At 46.0% G+C, this 22,195-nt stretch overlaps 1 protein-coding gene across 1 annotated transcript in view; it reads left to right on the forward strand.

Annotated features, from left to right (window-relative positions):
* Positions 1 to 22,195, forward strand: part of Tbc1d22b (TBC1 domain family member 22B) — a 70,924-nt gene that overhangs the window by 15,279 nt on the left and 33,450 nt on the right. Inside the window, exons 2-5 of the mRNA XM_028885035.2 lie at positions 13,147 to 13,203; positions 17,449 to 17,756; positions 20,045 to 20,224; positions 21,121 to 21,191. Coding sequence (XP_028740868.1) covers positions 13,147 to 13,203; positions 17,449 to 17,756; positions 20,045 to 20,224; positions 21,121 to 21,191 — 616 coding nt within the window. The remainder of the gene's footprint in view (positions 1 to 13,146; positions 13,204 to 17,448; positions 17,757 to 20,044; positions 20,225 to 21,120; positions 21,192 to 22,195) is intronic.

Genomic DNA, 22,195 nt, shown 5'->3' on the forward strand with positions numbered 1-22,195 from the left:
TAAGAAACACAGAAACAATGTAAAAGAGAAAGCCAAGAGGTCAGAGCTCAGAGCTAAATCTCACCCTTCCTTCTGCTGTCCCAGCTTCGCGAAAAAAGAGACCTACTTCCTGTCGGTTAGTTTTTTTAAAGTATGTTGTTCTGCCTTCTCATTGGTTGTAAACCCAAACACATGACTACCTCGTCACCGTCTGAATGTACAGCCCCCTAGGTCTTAAAGGTATATGTCTCCAATGCTGACTGTATCCCTGAACACACAGAGATCTTATGGGATTAAAGGCGTGTGCCACCACCGCCACACTCTTGCTATGGCTCTAATAGCTCTGACCCTGAACACACAGAGATCTTGTGGGATTAAAGGCGTGTGCCACCACCGCCACACTCTTGCTATGGCTCTAATAGCTCTGACCCTGAACACACAGAGATCTTATGGGATTAAAGGCGTGTGCCACCACCGCCACACTCTTGCTATGGCTCTAATAGCTCTGACCCCCAGACAACTTTATTTATTAACATACAATCAAAATAATATTTCAGTACAATTAGATTACCACCACATTTCCCCTTTTCTATTTTAATAAAAAGAAAAAAAGCAAAAGGTTATAACTAACAAAAGAAAAACTATATACAAAAGTACAATAACTATATACAATATATACAAGTAATAAATACCTAAACAGGTATTTGACAAATCAGAGAAAATAATTCCATTTTCTATCCTATTTTGGTAAATCCAAGATGTATCTAATGCATTTTCTATCCTAATTAATTTTCAACTATAACTAACTAATCTTCAACCATAACTAACTAATCTTCAACTCCCTCAGAGACCCAAGAAGGGAATAATATTAGCTAACAAAAATAAAAACAGGAAGTGCATCCAAGCAACTTCCAAAAAATTTTGTGAGTTGACAGAAACAGCCAGCTGCCTGGGCAGTCACCTGAGGTTTCTCCGCAGTGTTGGGGCATCATCTTCAGCCTATAGGCTTAGTGTATCTGACAGACTCATTTGTGAAGTAGGATGTACACAAGGTCAACAGTTCAACCTCACATTGGGTGAGAGCAGTCCACGTACCAGAAACACCTGAATTCCACTAGTGTCCTGTCATGATTCAGGATTTTAAATTCTGGAAATTGTTGACAGTTTTTAAATTCAGCTCTCCATTCTTCTTGGCTGTGTATATATGGCTTCATCTCAGCATCCCCTTCTTCTTCACATCCCTCTATTAAATGCCAGTCTACTTTCGAGAGGCATGAGCTTTCAGCTGCTGTTCCATTGTACAACAGAATCCATCGGCCCTCTGCCTGTTAAGCTGCTTTGAAGAAAAGGGCACCGTACCTTTTCCGGATGCGAAGGCCATTTCAGGGATGGGGCCGTATTGTCCTGGCCTCAGAAGATGCCTTTTGATAAAGCCATAACCACACTTGTTTTGGCAAGAATCAGTAGTCCCTTGTTTCGTGTTCTGTCTGTCCATTTTGTCCTGTTGATTCGAGGATACTTTGTTGTCCAGTGGCTAACTTTTGCCACAAGGAAAGTTGACTCCATATGCAGTTTCTTCAATGCCCATATTTTCTCTGAAGTAGATTAGTACTGCCAGGAGCTGACATGTCTCAAAAAAGAAAAATTTTCTAAGTTATTAAAACATTTTAAATGCCATATTCTATAGATCTCTGAAGGGTTTGAAGATGACCTGTCTAAAACATCTCTGCTCAATTTTTAAAACATATCTAATATGACTAAAAGTTCTATTGTAATGTCTAACTACTAACTTTCATTTCTTTATATCCTAATAGTTGGTAATAATAACATTCAAGGATCAGAAATTTGCATTACACTGTTAAATGGATGGAATAAATACAATTAGAAATATACATATAGCATTTTCTAACAATATCAGTTTCAAATTTGTATACAATATAAAACAATTCAATCCAATGTAAAGTATTTAAAACTAGTAATTGTCTTTTTCTTTTCTTTCTTTCTTTTCTTTCTTTCTTTTTTTTTTTAAACAAGAACCTTAAATCTAATCTCCTTTGCTTAGCCTTTTTCTTAACCCTTTACAATAACTTGTAACCAACCCCCCTAAATACTGAAAATTATCCCAGACCCAAAACCCATTAAAAAGACCAAAAAACCACCCGCCCCACACCACCTCTTTGGGAATGTGGGCGTCGTATTCTTAAAATTGCTTCCTGCTGGGTATGGGCGAAGTTTTCTTTATCCTGAAAGAAAGATTTTAGGTTAATTGTCAAATTCTAGGAGAGGTAACTATATCCTTCATTATCCAGTCTGTGTATAATGCCAAAGTTCAGGGTTTATCTCAAGTCCTTATTCAAGTAGTCTTTGAGACTGGATCATCTCAGCTAGTCATCTCAAATTTGCTCTGAGCACCTTGTAGTTCAAAGCTGATCTGTGGATGATGTTTGTCAGCTTAATGATATTATTATTGTCCACGTGGAATTGTTGTTGTTGTGGGGCCCCATCTTCTTTCTGGAGACTTCAGTTGATGTTAGGCCTGGCCGTGATTTCCTGCAGAAAACTGATAAGAGACTCGAACACAAAAACATATATATGCAGCTAGCCTTTTTTCTAGAATTAGTTAGTACTCTATGTGACCATTCATATCTTAACAAAGTTTAAAATGTATATATATATATATTAATCTTGTAAATTTTGATATAAAATTTATACTTTAAGAAAAGTTTAAAGAATCAGAATAGAATCAAAAGAGTTGAGATTAGTAATAGAATAGTCCCTTAATTAATTTTGCTTTCGTCCTGTACCATAGCAGAAGATGGCTCTTATTCTGGCATGATACAGGGAGTTTGCATTTTCCTTTTAACAACATGCTTGATTTTAAAGAAGGAGAGAGCCATTCTCCAACTTCAAAGTCAGCTTTAAATTTTAATTGAACTGGGACTGTTAGAAGACCAATAGTGTTAAATCTTTAGAGAAAAGCAGAAACAAACATTTAGGAAGACATAAAATTTTTTTAGATAATATATACCCATACACCGTTTCACTCTGTTTCTTGGGATAGATGATTTGTCACTTTTCTTCAGTTGTTTCATTTGTCCAGTGTTCTTCAGATTCCTTAACCTTCATTTTCCTAAAAGACAAAAACAAAAACCTTTCCCCAAGACTAATTTTGGGGATGTTCCTTTTTGGCAAGTTATTATCTGATTAAATGAAAAGGCATGTTTTATTGATACAAGTTAGTTTAAATTGGATGTTCATGCTGGTTGATGAACTATCACCTCCTCAATTAAGAGGTCTCTCTTGTTCAAATCGAACCTTTATCAATTTTGATGGTACCCACAGCTTATCTTCTCCTGTGGAAACAAAAGCAAAACCACGTCCCCAATGTAATACATACCCTGGTTTCCATTCTGAGGTCAGCACATCCTTAAAGTATATAGGCTGATTTAATTCTGTAGTTTTTTCTATTATCCAATGTCTCTCTGCAGCTGTTGTTCCTTTCTCATTGGCATTCAGAAAATTCAAAGTTAGAAGAGCATTATGTAGTCTATTTCTGGGGGTTTTTGTTACCCATTTCTGTTTATTTAGCATATCCTTTAGAGTTCTGTTTGATCTTTCTATAACTGCTTGACCTGTAGGATTATGTGGTATGCCTGTAATATGCTTTATATTGTAATAAGCAAAAAACTGTTTCATTTTAACAGAGACATATGATGGAGCATTGTCAGTTTTGATTTGTGCAGGTATACCCATGATGGCCATAACTTCTAGCAAATGAGTGATTGCAGAATCAGCCTTTTCAGAACTCAAAGCAGTTGCCCATTGAAATCCTGAAAAAGTATCAATGGTGTGGTGTACATATTTCAGTTTTCCAAATTCTGCAAAGTGAAACACGTCCATCTGCCAGATTTCATTTCTCTGAGTACCCTTTGGGTTACATCCTGCTGGTAATGGCGTTTGATTGTAGAAGGAACAAGTAGGAGATTTCTTTACTATTTCTTTGGCTTGTTGCCAGGTTATGGAAAAATCCTTTTTTAAACCTTTACTATTGACGTGATGTTTTTTATGAAATTCTGAGGCTTCCAGCACATTTCCTATCAATAATTTATCAATCTCATCATTGCCTTGTGCTAGAGGGCCTGGCAGACCAGTATGGGATCGAATGTGAGTTATATATAAAGGATGATTCCTTTTCCTGATTGTATCTTGTAATTGAATAAATAGTGAAGTTAATTCTGAAGCATCAGGGATAAATTCTGCAGTCTCAATATGTAATACCACTCTTTCAGCATACTGAGAGTCAGTTACTATGTTGAGAGGTTCTGAAAAATCCATTAATACCAACAGAATAGCATACAATTCTGATTTTTGAACTGAATTATACGGACTTTGAACCACTTTACTTAAATTTTCTGATTTGTAACCAGCCTTTCCTTCTTTGTTGGCATCTGTATAAAATGTACGAACTCCAGATATGGGTTTTTGCCGTACAATTTGAGGCAAGATCCATTCAGCTCTCTTTATAAGATCAATTCTATTGCTTTTGGGATATTTGCTGTTAATTTCTCCCAAAAAATTACTGCAAGCTCTTTGCCAAGGTTCACTTTCTGTCCATAATTTTTCAATGTCCTCCTTAGTTAATGGTACGACAATTTCTGCTGGGTCTATGCCTGCTAATTGACGAAGTCTCAATTTTCCTTTGTAAATCAAGTCAGAGATTTTTTCCACATAAGTTTTTAATTTTTTATTTGGTTTATTTGGTAAAAATATCCATTCCAATATAATATCTTCCCTCTGCATTAATATTCCAGTAGGAGAACGCCTAGAAGGTAAGATAACTAAAATGCAATCCAGCTTTGGATCAATACGATTCACGTGTCCTTCATGCACTTTCTTTTCTACCAAAGCTAATTCTTTCTCAGCTTCAGGTGATAATTCTCTTGGACTATTTAAGTCCTTGTCACCTTCTAAGGTTTTGAACAAATTAGTCAGTTCATCATTTTTTACCCCAACAATAGTTCGTAGATGAGAAATATCTCCAAATAATCTTTGAAAGTCATTAAGAGTCTGTAGTCTATCTCTTCGAATTTGCACCTTTTGGGGTCTAATTTTTTGTAGCTCTATTTTATATCCTAAATAATTAATAGAATCTCCTCTTTGTATCTTTTCAGGAGCAATTTGTAATCCCCAGCAAGGCAAAATTTTCTTTACTTCTTCAAATATTATTTCTAAAGTATCTGCATTTGAGTCAGCTAGTAAAATATCATCCATATAATGATAAATTATAGATTTAGGAAATTTTTTACGTATCACTTCCAATGGCTGTTGTACAAAATATTGGCACAGAGTTGGGCTATTCAACATTCCCTGAGGGAGGACCCTCCATTGAAATCTTTTAACCGGTTGAGAATTATTATAAGTAGGCACTGTAAAAGCAAATCTTTCTTTGTCTTTTTCTTGTAAGGGTATTGAAAAGAAACAGTCTTTTAAATCAATAACTATGAGAGGCCATCCTTTTGGTAACAGAGTAGGCAAAGGCATCCCAGATTGTAGAGAGCCCATTGGCTGAATTACTTTGTTAATTGCTCTAAGGTCTGTTACCATTCTCCATTTACCAGATTTCTTTTTAATAACAAATACAGGAGAATTCCAAGGGCTGGTTGATTCTTCAATATGCTGAGCATTTAACTGTTCTTCTACCAGCTCTTCTAAAGCCTGGAGTTTCTCTGTTGTTAAAGGCCATTGCTGGACCCATACAGGCTTGTCTGTTAACCATTTTAAAGGTAGAGCTGTTGGTGTCTTTGGAAGATCATCAGTTATTGTGCCCTGTTCTTGTATAATATGGATGGCTGGTGACCACTCATTAGAACAATATCTTCTAATATTTCTCTCAGTAACATGTGCTAGTTTATGATTTGTTTCTGAGATTGGAGGGATGTTAATCTGAGTATTCCATTGTTGCAACAAGTCTCGACCCCACAGGTTCATAGTTATGTTAGCCACATATGGTTTTAATTTTCCTCTCTGTCCTTCTGGACCTATACATTCGAGCCATCTTGCACTCTGTTTCACCTGAGATAATGTCCCAATTCCTAACAGTTGAACGTTTACCTCCTGAAGAGGCCAAGTTGGATGCCAAAATTCTGGTGCAATTATGGTAACGTCCGCACCTGTGTCTACCAGACCAGACAACAAAACACCATTTATTTTTATTGTTAATTTTGGTCTTTGTTCATTAATAGAAGTTTGCCAAAAAATTTTCTTTATGTTTTCTCCTGAATTTTTTATTCTCTCTGTTTCATCATCCTGACCAGCATGATTTATTCCAATAGGCATTTGGTTATTTAATCGCTCTCCAGAGCAGGCATTTCCTCTATGGCTGCAGGAAAGGTTTGAACTGGATTTGCACTGGGGGCCTGCGCGAGGCCCCTCTGGGAGTTTCCCGAAGACTGAGGCAAAGGATTACCTTGTCTGTCCTTTGTTGATCTACATTCGTTGGTCCAGTGTTTTCCCTTACCACACCTTCTGCATACTCCAGAAGGAAGGGGCATTCTGTTGCCATTGTTCCTTGAAGAAACATTGTTTCTGGGAATGACCTGTCTACAGTCCCTTTTCAAATGTCCTTGCTTTCCACATCCAAAACATCTAACACTCCTCAAACCTTTTGAAATTACTTCTCCTACCCATGTATCATCATGCTCATCAGCTTCAACATTAATTGTTTCTCTAATCCAATCTTCCATAGGTGCAGATCTTGCCCTTAATGGCCTGATTATTGTTTTGCATGCTGCATTCGCATTCTCAAAGGCCAAAGATTCAATTATTGCCTTACTAGCTTCTGAATCCGAGACCATTCTCTTTACTGCTGAAGCCAGTCTTTGTAAAAAATCTGTAAAAGACTCTTTTGGGCCTTGCTTCACCTTTGTAAATGACTCAGATTTTTTTCCTGGTTCCTCAACTTTGTCCCATGCATTCAAGGCTGCCGTTCGACATAAAATTAGGGTTTGGACATCATATAAACATTGTGTTTGTGCTGAAGCATATTGGCCTTCGCCCATAAGTTGATCCTGGCAAACTTGTATTCCTTTATCCCTCCATTGTTTTTCTATGTTTTTAGCCTCCTCCTTAAACCAAGTCAGAAATTGAAGTCTCTGGCTGGGTTCCAGAACACCTTGTGCGAGGTCCCGCCAGTCCTGTGGTACTATCCTATTATATGTTGACCAAGAGTTTAACATTTGCTTTACATATGGGGAATGCATGCCATAAGATACTATTGCCTCCTTAAACCTTTTTAAATCCAACATTTCAATTGGAGCCCAAGTATTTTGTGTAGCCATTTGATCAGGCATCTGCTGTACGGTTACAGGATAAATTAAGGGTGACTGTGTGAAAACAGGCTTTCTTTCTGCAACCTTATGATCCCGACTTGAAACAACTTCACTGTTAATTTCTTCTGTCTGAATTTTTACAGGTTTAACAAGTTCTTCTAAAGCTGTTATCCTGGCACTTAAATTGACTATCTTTTTAAATATTAAAATGTGGATTATTATAGTGATAAGGTGCATAATTCCACAAATACTAATATTATATAGTTGTTCCATTGCCAGACTGCCTAAAATTTCGAACAAAAACCAATTTTCTTCCAATGTACACATAAAACCCATTTTTTTTTTTTGATGTGGAAAAAATTCTCTTTTAGATAGTTTCCTTTAAAATATCTGATATGTTATGACTTACCAAATCTGCGTAGAACAGTAGAAATCCGAGGGGATTTTCAAAGCAGCCACCTAGTGTCCCAGGTGTAAATCCAAAGAGAAAGAGAGAGAGAGAGAGAGAGAGAGAGAGAGAGAGAGAGAGAGAGAGAGAGAGAGAGAGAGAGCAAGAAAGCGTAGCTGGCTAAAGTTTAAATGCAGCCACGTGTTCCCTCTTGTGCCGAATCAAGGCTTGGGTCTGGCTTCCTTAAGCTCCGACCACGTGCGTTGGCTTTACAGGCAGGGCCCTGTTCGGCAGGGCAACTCTGAGTTGTTTGTAGCACCGGCTTTAAGCAAGCAGGATTTAAGCAAGCAGCTCACCGATAGTCCAGCCTGAGGTCAAGCAGAACTAGACCCAGGCTAAGGACTAAAGCCGATCGCCGCCGGCCGCCACGTGCCGCCGCCGCCGCCGCCGCCGCCGCCGCTGCGGGCCGCCTGCCGCCCTTGCGGGAAAGCGGACCTGCCGCCAAGCCAAGCAGTTTTTAATGGATTCTTGTCACGTTGGGCGCCAGATGTTGATGTAACCAACCGTCTTATTAAATAAGAAACACAGAAACAATGTAAAAGAGAAAGCCAAGAGGTCAGAGCTCAGAGCTAAATCTCACCCTTCCTCCTGCTGTCCCAGCTTCGCGAAAAGAGACCTACTTCCTGTCGGTTAGTTTTTTTAAAGTATGTTGTTCTGCCTTCTCATTGGTTGTAAACCCAAACACATGACTACCTCGTCACCGTCTGAATGTACAGCCCCCTAGGTCTTAAAGGTATATGTCTCCAATGCTGACTGTATCCCTGAACACACAGAGATCTTATGGGATTAAAGGCGTGTGCCACCACCGCCACACTCTTGCTATGGCTCTAATAGCTCTGACCCTGAACACACAGAGATCTTATGGGATTAAAGGCGTGTGCCACCACCGCCACACTCTTGCTATGGCTCTAATAGCTCTGACCCCCAGACAACTTTATTTATTAACATACAATCAAAATAATATTTCAGTACAATTAGATTACCACCACAGTCCCCCCCTGTTCCAGCTGTCTCTCCCTGTACTCACTCCCTCCATCCGTCCCTCCCCCACCTGATCCTTCCTGTTCCCATCACCACCCATGTAGCTCGCATTCTAATTGGTCTGAATAATAAAAACCCAGAGCCGGGTATCAGGTGAAAGCTGAAAGATCAGAGAAGCCGAACAGCAGCCACTAGGAAGACTTCTTACCTCAAGGAATCCTCAGACTGAAAGAGTGAGCTCCTGTCTCCACCTCCCTAGTGCTGGGATTAAAGGCGTGTGCCACCATGGCCTGGCCTCTATGGTTAACTAATGGCTAGCTCTGCCCTCTGATCTTCAGGCAAGCTTTATTTGTTAAAGTGTAAACAAAATATCACCACACACCCACACCCAGTCCATCTGAAAAATCGATTTCTCCTTCCCAGGGAGATCTATGCATGCCCCCTAGATCCCTCCTTGTTGCTTAGCCTCTGGGTCTGTGGACTGTAGCATGGTTGTCCTTTACTTTATGTCTAATGTCCACTTAGAAGTGAGTACAGACCATGTCTGCCTTTCTGGGTCTGGGTTGCCTCTCTTGGGATCATTTTTTTTTCAGGTCCCATCCGTTTGCCTGCAGATTTCATGAATTCATTTTTTCCTAATAGCTGGGTAATACCCCATTGTGTAATATGCCACTTTTCTTTATGCATTCTTCAGTTGAGTGACATCCAGGTTGTTTCCACTTTCTGGCTGTTACAAATAAAGCTGCTGAGACCTAGTTAAGCAAGTGTCCTTGTGGTGGGACAGAGTACCTCTTGGTACATGCCCAGGAGTGGTGTAGCTGGGTCTTGAGGTAGATTGAGACCTAGTTTTCTGAGGAATCGCCTGCCATAGTGATTTCCATAGTGGCTGTACAAGTTTGCACTCCCACCAGCAATGGAGGGGTTTCCCCTTGCTCCACATCCTCGCCATCGTGAGTTGTGACTTGTGTTATTGGTCTTAGTCATGCTGACAGGTGTAAGATGGAATCTCAAAGTAGTTTTGATTTGCATTTCCCTTCTGGTTAAGGATGTTGAACATTTCTTTGTTTCTCAGCCTTTTGAGATTCCTCTGCTGAGAATGCGGGAAGGTCTGTCTCCAGTCTGGTCCACACCTGCTGCTGGCAGCCTGTAAAGGGTGTGGAAGAAGGGAGCTTGCTCTGGTGAGCAAGTCCGTTCCTTCACTGACATTAGAGTCTGCTCAAGACCAGCTGAGACATCCAGCCGTGTGGACTGAACTACTGGATTCTTGGCCCTTCAGTTGGTAGACAGCTGTTGTGGACTAGCTGGGCCAGAGCCTGTAGCCATTCTAATCAACCCCTTCCTCTATGTGTAGACTCATGTTCCTCTAGAGAGCACTGAATAACTCGGCGTCTTCTGCAGTTAAGTAGGCATTTACTTCATGTCTGTGGGACAGACTGATCTCGGTGTTGTAAGATGATTGTGCTTTATTTAACTAGCTCCTGCTGATAGAGATCTATTTTCTTTTAAAAGTCAGTTCAGGTCATTTATAGTTATCAGAATAACTAACATTTGGTCTGAGTTTTCTTTTCAATCTTTAAAAAAAAAATCTTTCATTGGACAATGGTGGCTCATGCCTTTAATCCCAGCACTTGGGCGATAGAGGCAGGTAGATCTCTGAGTTCGAGGCCAGCCTGGTCTACAGAGCAAATTCCAGGACAGCCAGAACTACACAGGGAAACCCTGTCTCAAAAAAATAAACAAGAAAACAAAATTCATATTATGGACTAGACTGTGCCTACATGTATATAATCTAGTCATTTGGAAATTGTATGTGTTCTAGTAATTGTTACTCTTTTTTGATTATAATTGTTTATTTATTGTGTATGTGCGTGGGTGTGAACATGTCATGATACATGTGTGGACTAAGAGGACAATTTACAGAAATTGGTTCTCTCTTTCCATCTGCAAGTCCTGGGCTTGAACTCAGGTCCTCGGGCTTGGCAGTAGGTGCCTTTATCTGATCCGTCTTGAAAATTTAGGTCGTTTTTATTGTGACATATTACATCACAGAAAAGTACATGAAACACAGATGTGTGGTGTAATGGCCTGATGGATAACCAACATGAACAGAAGTGTTCACTTCCCAGAAGCCCCTGGTTTTCTTTTTTGTCCCCTACACCTCCCTTCCGTAGAGAGCCACATCCTTTTCTGTTAGCCGTTCCTTTGTGTTTGAGACTATGTGGTCCTGGCTAGCCTGGGACTCACTCTGTAGACCAGGCTGGGCTTCAGTTCACAGAGATACACCTGCCTCTGCCTCCCAAGTGCTGGGATTAAAGGCGTGGCCACACCCAGAAGGGAAAGATACAGTGTTCACTCTGTAGACCTAGCTTTCGCTCAGACGCTTAGAGATGGAGTCACATTGTTACTCCCAGGCTTATTTCCTAGTGTCACTGGTACATGATGTTCTGTTAACATGTTATGGTTTATTCCATAGTCAGTGTAGGGGGACATTTAAGGTGTTTCTCCTCAGAGATTCAGAAGAACCACAGCTCTAGAAGAGTTGTAGATAGGCCTCCTGATACACATGCCTGTGCATTTTTCTTAAGGTAGGTATTTGGGGAGAGGGGTCTGGAGAGATGGCGCAGAAGTTCCCAACACCTACACGGTGCCCTACAACTGTCTGTAAATTAAATTCCAAAGGATCCAGTTCCCTTTTCTGGCTGCCTTAGGCACCAGGCACCTAAGTGGTGTACAGACAGAGATGCAGGCAAAACACCCATGCTTATACACATTTTTTTTTTTGAGACAGCATCTCTCAGTGTATCTCTGGCTGGCCTAGAACTCTATGTAGACCAGACTGACCTCAAAGTCACAGAGATCCACCTGCCTCTGCCTCCTGATTGCTGGAGTTAAAGGGGTGTGCCAGCACACCTGGCCAACAGCTTTATTTTTAAAGATAGCCTTTTGGGAGTGAAAGTACTGGTTTTAGGTTATACATCTCTCATTTCTCCTGGAGATGGCCACATTGTGGTACTGTTGGCATTGCTTTTTAGCAGAACTGGAGTTTATGGAAAAGAGGTTTTTAACGTCTAAGCAGATTTTTTTTTTTTTTTTTTTTGGTTTTTTCGAGACAGGGTTTCTCTGTGTAGCTTTGCGCCTTTCCTGGAACTCACTTGGTAGCCCAGGCTGGCCTTGAACTCACAGAGATCCGCCTGGCTCTGCCTCCCGAGTGCTGGGATTAAAGGCGTGCGCCGCCACCACCGCCCGGCTTTAAGCAGATCTTAATAGAGGTGCTATGTAGGCTTCCCCCTTCGGAACATCGACTCCTGGAGCCAGGGGGTCCTTAAAACTCTGGGAGGCACACAGTTTACAAACTCTCTCAAAAGGTAAGAAAGTTGCAGGATTCACAATCCCCGCTCCCCACGCTTACGAAAACAGTAAGCTATGGCCAGGAAAAGGGAAGTGTCTCCAGTTGGGCAGCCTGGGAGTTGCGCAGAGCTCTGCAGGTATGCACTTTCACGAGGGGTCCATGCCAGCGTGGCTTTCCGTGACGCCACAGCCCTTGAGCCACCATGCTTCTGTGAGTAACGCTGGGCAGCTAGCTCACCCGCTCGCTCCAAGCTGGACTTGGGTGGGATGGTTCCCTTGGGTCGTGGTTGATGTCCTGTCCAGGGAGAAGGGCTGTTCGTTCCCATCTTCCAGGAAAAGCCACACCACGTAAGTGCCTGGGGAAGCATGACCCACTCTTCTCTTGAGGTCGTCTTCAGAGTCCTCGCTGTACAGTGAAAGGTGGCCTCGGAGGAATCCAGTACTATTGCAGGGCCACGTCGGGATTGGCCGATAGCACAGGAGTTGGAGCTCTGCCTTCCCTGGCTCTACAGCCTGCAGTCTCTCCTGCCGCCTCCTTTATTTGATTTACTGTTACCGTGTGTTGGGGAATGGGTGCCGTGGAGCATGTGCAGTCAAAGGACCTTTCCGGGGGTGCCTCTGTCTCCCACCTTCTTGTCCTGCCCTGCTGTGTATCCCTGGCTGACTGGCCTGTCACCCTCCAGGCGGTTCTCTTGTCTTCTCCCCTCTCGCCGCGAGAATCCTGGGATTGCAGACGCACCACCACTCACCAATTTAGACTGATCGTTGGGCGTGGACAGCAGGCACTTTCCAGCCAAGGCGTCTCACTGGGCAGGCCGTGCGGCTTTTCCTAAAGACAGGACTGCCTGCTGGTCAGGAACGCTGTGGCACTGGGACTTCCCCGGGGAAAAGGAATGTTGTTCAGGGTGGTCTCGAAGGGCAGGCTTCTGTCTTTTGGAAGGACTTGGGTGTCATTTTTTTGGAAGCAGGCTACTTTTCCAAGTCCGAGAGTTCAGTGTGACATCAAGTTCTCAGCTGGCACATTTAGCTTCCTCACTAACTTATGTCCTCCCCTGCTTTTAGCATTCAGCCCGTGTATGGAGCTCAGCACCCGCCTCTGGATCCTCGGCTCACCAAAAAGTAAGTCAAGACCTTGTCCCTCACTGTCTTCTCCCTCACCCGCCGCCTCCTCTAGGTGCTGAGGTGATGTTTCCTGTCTGGCCTTTCCAGCTGCTTCTCTGCCCTGGGTGGACCAGGAGCAATCTTCTCCCTATGAAGATTCTCGTTGTGTATTGGCTTCGAATTCACGGCGATCCACCTCCCTCTGCCTCCATAGTGCTGGAATTTTAAAGGCGTGCACCACTATCCTGGCCAAAGGAGTAGTTTTTTGAAAAATTAATTTGTATGTATGTGTGTTTGCCTGAGTTTATGTATATGCACCATGTGGGTACATGAGAAAGCTGGATCCCCTGGAACTGGAGTTGCAGGCAATTGTGAGCTACCATGTGGGTGCTGGGAACTGCACTCAGTTCCTCTACAAAAGCAAGTGTTCTTAACCTCTAAGCCACCTCTCCAGCCCCATGAAGGGGTGATTCTTGAGACAGGATCTTACTGTGTATTGTAGGCCAAGCTGGTTTTGCAGTCTGATCCTTTTGAGGCCTTCCTGCCTCAGCCTTCCAAGAGCTAAGACTATGGGCATGCACCAACATATGCCTTAAGCTCCTCCCTTTCTCCCTTTCCCCCTTCCTCCCTCACCTCCTGTCTAGGGCCTTGCACATAATAGGCCAGCACTCCGATGCTCAGACACTCCCCCCCACTGCCCCTCCACTTTGTTTTCTATGATGGTTGTGTAACATTGCCACTACATACAGTGAATTCTGTTTCCTCTGGGCTCTGTTGCATTGACTATGTAGCAGGCTGCTTGTCCTCTTGTGCGAGAGCCCTGATTTTATTCAGATGTTGAGTAAGCAGCCATGCTCTTAGGGAAGGTGTTAGCATTGGTTTAAGCCTTAGTTCATAGACCTTTGGTAACCCAGTGACTGGTTTAGGGTGGACTTACCAGTGGGTAGGGTTCATGGAAACTTTTAAAAAGATTTTTATCTTATTTTTAATTGTGTGTGTGTGTGTGTGTGTGTGTGTGTGTGTGTGTGTGAGAGAGAGAGAGAGAGAGAGAGAGAGAGAGAGAGAGAGAGAGAGAGAGAGAGAACGCCCACATAGTCCAGAAGAAGGGGTTGGATCCCATGGAACTCTGAAGTCACAGGCAGTGGGGAGCTCCTAGACCTGGGTGAACTCAGATTGTCTGCAAGAGCAGCAGTCTCTCTTAGCTGTATCGTCTCTCCAGCCCCATGGGAGCCCTTTTTTAACGAGACAGACAGACAGACATTATGAATGAAATGAAGTCTACAAAGGAGGCACTATTAGCAGCTATTCACCTGCCTCCTGCTTCCTTTTGAACTTGGTAGTGAGGTGAGATGCCCAGGCCTGTGACACATGACTGCAGCTCCCAGGGAAAGGCCAGAGACTGGAGGTGCCCACCCAGTGGCCTGACAGCCTGCGCTGCCTCATTTAAGCATCACAGTTGAGTGTTGCTACTGTAGCAAAAGCATCCATTAGCTCCCATCCAGCTAGTTTTATAATTGCCTGAGAACCATGTAGTTAACATGTAAGTCCACCATCCACCCATTCTCTAGGCAGTGGGTACACTTTTATGCTCAGATTTTATGTTTGGGTCCTGGTCACTCCCCTTACTGTGCCCATCATCACCTGAGTTTCCACTAATTGATGATGGGCAGATCTTCAGGAATATGACCCTGTCCTAGACTGCCCAGCAAACTATACTAGCTTTGTTTTCTCACTTGTTAATAATGTAAAGCTCAGGATGCTCCCCCCCTGGCCGCTGTCAGGTGACTTCACTTGGCTTCAAATCAGAATGAATTGGCTCTGATTAATGGCTTCCCTTTCTCGTGTATGTGCTGGCTCAGTAGTCTCGAACATGGGGGCGCCACGAGTGGAGCACCAGACTGTTTTACAATCCCAGATTGTTGCCGTAAAACATTTATCGCCCTTGTTTTAGTGCCTTTGTTTGGACATTTTGATTGCTTTCTCTGCTCAGCTCCAGACCATCATTAATCACTGCGTGGTTAATCTCCATCATAGTAGAAGCCTCCGCATCCGGTCTTTAATTATCTAAACGGCATGCGCACGTTAAGTCATCTCCTGTCCGTAGTGGATACTGACTCCAATTTGCTAAATTATTACTATTAGTGGCAATACTGCCTGCAGTAATTTTTATAGCTCAAATAAAACCAGTGTTATTGCTGAGCAGCCCCGCCAGCCACTTGCTGGCGCGACAGGCTTCTGAATGACACTGTGGATGAGGTCCCGCTCCCAAGTTACAGCACTAGTTCACGTGAAGCCATACGAGGCTCCAAGGGGACCGGGATTGTTTGAATGTCACTTTACATCAGTTAACCAGTATCATTCTCCCTGTCGTCCTAAACGTGTGTGGACCTTACGTCAACCAAAACAATTCTGTAGGTAGAGCAGCCGTTGCGGTGAAGCTGGGAAGTGTCGTCAAATGATAACATGACGGCTATTCTGTGTTCCGAACAGTATAACCCACGGCCACTCTTTCAAGACGTCCTTCACCATGTCTCGCTCAAATGTGTCATTTACTGTGTTTTTACTGGCTGATGCTGCTTCTCTTCTTCTTCTTCTTCTTTTTTTTTTTTTTTTTTTTTTTGATTCATTTTCTTTCCTTTTTTTTTTTCCTCGAGACAGGGTTTCTTTGTGTAGTTTTAGTGCCTGTCCTGGATCTACACCAGGCTGGCCTCGAACTCACAGAGATCTGGGATTAAAGGCGTGTGCCACCGCCGCCGCCCGGCTTTGATCCATTTTCTAAAGATTTATCTTCTTATGTGTATGAGTATTTGCCTCTATGAATGTATAGCACCGTGTTTTTGTTGTTGATGTTGTTGTGCCTGGTGGCTGAGGAGGCCAGAAGAGGGCGTCAGAGTCCCTGGAACTGGAGTTCAGATGTTAGTGAGCCACCACGTGGGTCTGGGGACTGAACCTGGTCCTCTGCTAGAGCAGCCAGGGCTCTGAACCATCGAGCGGTCTCTCCCGCCCCAAAGATTTATTATTTATTATTAAAATTGTGTGTGTGTGTGTGTGTGTGACTGTGTGCATCTGTGTGTGTGTGTAGTGTGACTCTGTGTGTGTGTGTGTAGTGTGGTGTGTGTGTGTGGTGTGTGTGTGTGTGTGTAGTGTGACTCTGTGTGTGTGTGTAGTGTGACTCTGTGTGTGTGTGTGTGTGTGTGTGTAGTGTGACTCTGTGTCTGTGTGTGGTGGTGTGTGTTCATGAGTGCAGGTGCCCGAGGAGGTTGGAGGTGTTGGACCCCTTGGGGAGGATATCTTAGAAATGGGACTGTGGCTCTCTGGCACAGTCTGCTCTGCTGTCTAGAGTGGCGCAGCCTCACTGAGGGGTGAGTGAAGGGTTGTAGTGATGATTTAACCCCACTGTGGTCCAGTTCCCATGTACTGTAGACTTTCACATGGCTGCTTCCCTTGTGAGGTCTGAAGTTCATTGTGTTTTAAAAAGGAAAAGAAAAAGCCGAGTAGTGATGGCGCACACCTTTAATCCCAGACATGTGGATCTCTGTGAGTTCGAGGCCAGCCTGGTCTACAGAGTGAGTTCCAGGACAGGCTCCAAAGCTACAGAGACACCCTGTCTCGACAAACAACAACAACTTCTAAGCAAAAGCCCAGACAGAGCACACCAAGCTCAGACATCTTCTGGAGGCTGGCAGAGAAGTCTGGAGTCTCAGATGTTTCCTTCTGAGACTTAGTGCTGTGTGCGGACAGTTAGCATTACCCCCTCAGCGGCTTACACCCTCCTCTGGCGGCAACTCCGCCTTAGGTTGGTGGAACAAACCTAAGTGCTCGGCACCTCAGCGGATTCTACAGTTAAGGCTTAGTTCTCCTTCTGTGTGTCCAAAGTGGGGTGAGGCAAGAGTCGGGGGGCGGGCAGGCTGTGGTCCACCTCGCCACTCAGTGACTCAGGCAGAGGAAGCCCTACCACCTGGAACCTGACAGGGCACAGTGACCAGGAGGGGGCATGGGGCAGCTACCAGTGTGGCTCAGCTTCCTCACTTCTCTTAGCTTAATCAGATGGTTTCATGAGTTCGAGGATGCTGGGGAATAGAGTGTGTGGAGAGCTGATGACCCGGCTTTCTGCATCTGTGGGATGCTCCTTATAAGCAGCGGCCTTGGGTGGTTTGCTTTGAGTGTGTGCTGGAGTAGTTGGTTATGTTATTGTATGACGGATGCTAATGAAGGTGGTCAGGTGTGTCACGCTGCTCGGTAATGCCGTCCCCTCTCTTGAAGCTTCATCAAAGAACGGTCAAAGGTCAACTCGGTTCCTCTGAAGAACAAGAAGGCCTCCAGTTTCCATGAGTTTGCCCGGAATACCAGTGATGCTTGGGACATTGGCGACGATGAGGAAGAGGACTTTTCCTCACCTCCTTTCCAAACTCTGAACTCAAAAGTGGCTTTGGCAACTGCGGCCCAAGTCCTGGAAAACCACAGCAAGCTGAGGGTAAAACCCGAACGGTCCCAGTCGACAGCGTCAGACGTCCCTGCCAGCTACAAGGTCATAAAGTCCAGCAGTGACGCCCAGCTGTCCCGGAACGCCAGTGAGTCTCTCCTGCCCCTCCATAGCCTCAGCCTCTCAGTAGAGCGCAGCTAGAGAAGAGAAGTTCCTGTGCAGATCTTCATGGGATGATTTAAAACAAACAAAAAACAATAAAAACAAAACCCCCTCAGGCCGGGGTAGGATGCCGGCAAGCCTGACTGGTCGCAGGCCGTCCCTGCCCTTCCCACTGGCTCTTTACCGCCCAGCTCACAGACATTCCCTGCCCTCCTCCCCACCCCACCCCCCTTTCCCGGCAGTGGCACCCGCAGCTTTCTGTGACGAGGCTGTTTCACACTGCTCTGGGTCCGGTCAGCTTTACAAAGACTGACTAAATGTATTTCAAGATGTCAGCGACTGAGTTCACAGATGGTTCACCCCCTCAGCCCTGGGGAGCAGCTGCCCACCTACGGAGGCCTTTTTCCTGTTTCTGTGAAGTGTGTGCCACAGGACCAGCTCACAGCTCCCTGATAGTCACCTACCCATCAGGTTGGGTGGGCTGGGAGGAAAGACCTGTTTTGTTTGGTTCTCTCTCTCTCCTTTTCTCTCTTTCGCCCCAGAACAAGGTTTCTCTGTGTAACAGCTCTGGCTGTCCTGGAACTCACCTTGTAGACCAGGCTGGCCTCGAACTAGCAGAGATCTGCCTGCTTCTACCTCCCTCGTGTTGTGGTTAAAGGCCTGGGCTACCACCAAGCTGTTTTGTTTTCGTAATCTGGGAACCTGGCCTCAGTTACTGTTGGGGGTGATGATGGTTTGGGATGTCTGGGGACTTTCTGTATACATTTAAAGGCCCATTGCCGTGCTGAATGCTGCTCCAAAGGGTTTTACTCTGAGCTGGACAGGGACGTGCCCTCATCCTGGTTACAGGTCATGGGCATAAAGGACGGAGGGTGTCAGAGCCCCAGAGGGTGTCCTCCCTCAGGCTCTGGGAGTTCTTTCACAGCTTCAGACCTTGCACGAGGCCATGCAGCTTGCTGTAGGCTCCTTACCTTAATTCTGTCACTTGCCTTTGCTGAGAGGGCCCAGCTTGAACCCAACAGTGCCAGTCTGAGACAGGCTTTCAGCCTTGATTGACCAGGTGGCTCAAGCTATGGCTGAGGTTCCCAGTGACAGGAAGGCCCCTGCTTCTATCCCTGTAGGCTGCTCTGTGCAGCCGGCCCCCCACATGTCCCCCTGTGGAGGTTCCCTCCATGTACATCTGCCTGCACACAGTGGATGCTTGAGATGCCTGCCTGTCTAAGCTTCCCTGCGACTGTTTGCATTTTCTAGGCCCCCATTGTCACCATGGGCATCCCAGTCAGGTGCCTGTGACAGCTGTTGCAGTCTTCTGGAGTGCTGGCTACTTCCCGTTCAGTGTTTAGTGTTTGCATTGAAGGTCCAGCTATTGAAGAGTGTGGTGCAGCCTTGAGAAGGCAGTCCCTGAAGCAGCTTCTTTTTGTGGCAATTAACTATAAAGAGTGTAGGGGTCAGGCAGCCCCAGGGCGTCACCTCTGCCTCCCCAGTTCCTCAGTTTCCCCAGGCTGAGTTCGTTCTTCCGTAAGATAGTTAGAAACTCTTAGCAGATGTTGTAAGGGATCGCGTGAGAGACTCCTGCCGAAATGGTCAGCATGGCACCTTCTACCTGGCAAACACTGGGTGTGCGCTCATCCTGCACTGTGACTCCCGGCCACCGTCCGATTTAGACCATCTGCAGGAGAACGCAGTGCTCAGCTCGGTTGTTTCCACTGCTCCAGTGGAAACTGGCCGAATCCGAAGCTGGTTCATTTGAGTGGGGATGTGGAGGACCGAGGAACCAGCTCCTCAGCACTGGGTTCCTGATGCCAGAGCTTCCTACCCACCTCGAAGGGCTCCTGGTAGGCCGAGGGCAGGCTACAGAGCTGTAGAGGGCAGCCTGTGTGCTCTGCAGGATCATGGCTTAGCCTTTTGTGCACTCTGTGGTGGGTGGAGGGGAGAAGAGCTCTGTCTAGGCTGTGTGGCTACCACACTCACCCCGAGGCCCTGAGGAGAGGTCCAGGTTAAGGTGGATCATCTTCCTTGGTTTCTCCACACACATTCTCAGAAGTTCCTGCAGCATCGGGAGCTGGCTAGCCCCTGTCAGCTGGCCACAGCTGGCCTCTGCAGCTGCATGTGCAGCCCCTCTGCTTGGGAACAGAGCCCTGCCGGGCCTCATCCTCTCGCTGCCCCTCAGCTGGGTCCTCAGGCAGTGCCCTGGAGGACCACCCAGCCCGAGAAGGCCTGAGGGCGTCCGATCCACGGCCTGCCCACGCAGTTCTCTCTTTTCAAATCCCTCAGGTGACACGTGCCTGAGGAACCCACTCCACAAACAGCAGTCTCTCCCTCTCCGGCCCATCATCCCCCTTGTCGCCCGGATCTCAGACCAGAATGCCTCTGGGGCCCCTCCGATGACAGTCCGGGAGAAAACCCGCCTAGAAAAGTTCCGTCAGCTCCTTTCTAGCCACAACACCGACTTAGGTGAGTTCCCCGGAGCGCTGGGCGAGGTAGGCTGTGGTGGTGGGAACTCAGAGGACAGAAGCTTCCACCCTCGTCCTTCTTGACTTTCTAGCAGCCCCCGTCTGGTGCCGGTGCAGAGATGCCCAAGTCTCTAGATAGAAGTCTGTAATCAGAAATAGGGACCAGAGTCAGTAGGGCTGTCACTGGGGTCCCTGTGCAGACCGTGGGGCACCTACTCCAGCTCTGTCTCTGCCGCCTCCAGGGCTTCTCACACCAGTCCACACCACTCCACACTGGGCCAGCGCGACCTGATGCGGACAATGAGAAATGAGTCTTAGCCAGGTCAGGTTGGAGGGATCACAGCAGGACTGTGGCTGTGACAAGTTTATTGAGAGAGCAATCAGACTTTTTCTACCCTTATCAGAAAGAGAATGCAGTGCTGGTTGCCAGGATACAGTGATGTTTGCAGGCTGTATAGGGTATACGAGATTCACGTCTCCGACCTGTCAAACTTCTGTATGCTTCTCTGACTTCTAGGAAACAGAGATGCACAGGCGGCCTGAATCCTTCACTGCCTGAGGGAGTGCCTCGGTCTCTCAGGAACTAAAGGGCACACAGTACCCCAGGAGCCACAGACTGTAACCTGAAACACCTATGATGCATGCCTCTCAAGGCATCCAGGCCAGGCCAACTCCATGATTCCCTGTACACACCCCCAGATCCTCTGAGCCAATGATTACTGCAGGTGCCCAGGCCTCCTGTTGCTCGGGGCTGAGGTGTGGAGCCTTTCCCGGCTTGTCTTAGCAGGCATGCCTTGGTGGTAGTGATGATCTTCAGTGGTAGGAGGCATCTGGCCAAGGTTTGTTTTGGGCTTTTGTGGGAAGCCCTGACTCAATGAGGCTGTTTTCTGTGTGTAGATGAATTGAGGAAGTGGAGTTGGCCAGGCGTTCCCAGGGAAGTTCGACCGGTCACCTGGAGACTGCTGTCGGTGAGTTCCACCCACCGTGAGGAGAAGCGTGGGCCTGTCTCACACAGCCCTTTGCCTGCCAAGGTTGGTCTGGACATGTTGATCTTAGGCCATAGACTCCTCTGGTCCCGCTGCCTGGCACAGCTGTGAGGCTGTGTGCAGAGAGACACATCCTTGAGAGTTTATTCCCACGCCTGCAGGTGAGTGCGTTCCCACGCGTATGTGGAGAAGGCCGGGCGGGAGCTGGCTCCTGTGGTCACAGTGTCACTTCCTTAACAATGTGGGGAGGGGTGGAGCAGAACAGGAGGACCCCAGCCCTGGCTTAGAGGACGCATCGACACTCCTGAGTGTTCCGAGTCCATTTCCCAGCTCCGAAGAGTCAGCTCCAGGCCTCTCAGGAGCCACACAGGTCTTCCTTTCCCCACGCTCTGCAGCACCCCAGCTCCTGCTTTGGGGTGCTTGAATTCGAGCCTCTGGAATCTGTTCCTTCATTTAGTGAAGGTTTTCAAAGGCTTGTTTGCCATGTGCATACCCCAGATCAAATGAGCCCCCGCGCCAGGTCTCCAGCCCTCACTATGGAACGCTATATTATACTCAAGACCTTGGAGAGGGGGTCTCATCTCATCACTGTTCCCTACGCCTGGTCTCCCAGCTGTGCAGTCAGTACCTCTGCCTCTCCTAGGAAGTTCATATGCTGCTCAGGGTGAATTTGGTGAGCAGAAAGGGAGCAGGAAACTGGGGAGTGAGAATGGGATCCAGGCTGGCAATGAGACAGAAGCCAGGGTACCAGCTCTGTCCCAACCTTTTGACTTCGCTCAGCTGGCCGAGCTGAGGGTTCCCAGTGTTATGCTGGGAAAGAATGTGCAATCTGTACCAAGAAGTGTCACAGAAGTTGCCAGATCCTTCCAATTCCCTTGGAGGCTGTGACTCGGGTCCAGATTCCTCCCACTGACCTCCATTTAGTACTCAGCGGTGCCAGCTCTGGGAGCCCCACGGTGTGAAGTGTGGGGCCAAGGCAATGGGCA

This window comes from Peromyscus leucopus, chromosome 16_21 (genome assembly GCF_004664715.2).
Source record: "Peromyscus leucopus breed LL Stock chromosome 16_21, UCI_PerLeu_2.1, whole genome shotgun sequence".
Lineage (NCBI taxonomy): Eukaryota > Metazoa > Chordata > Mammalia > Rodentia > Cricetidae > Peromyscus > Peromyscus leucopus.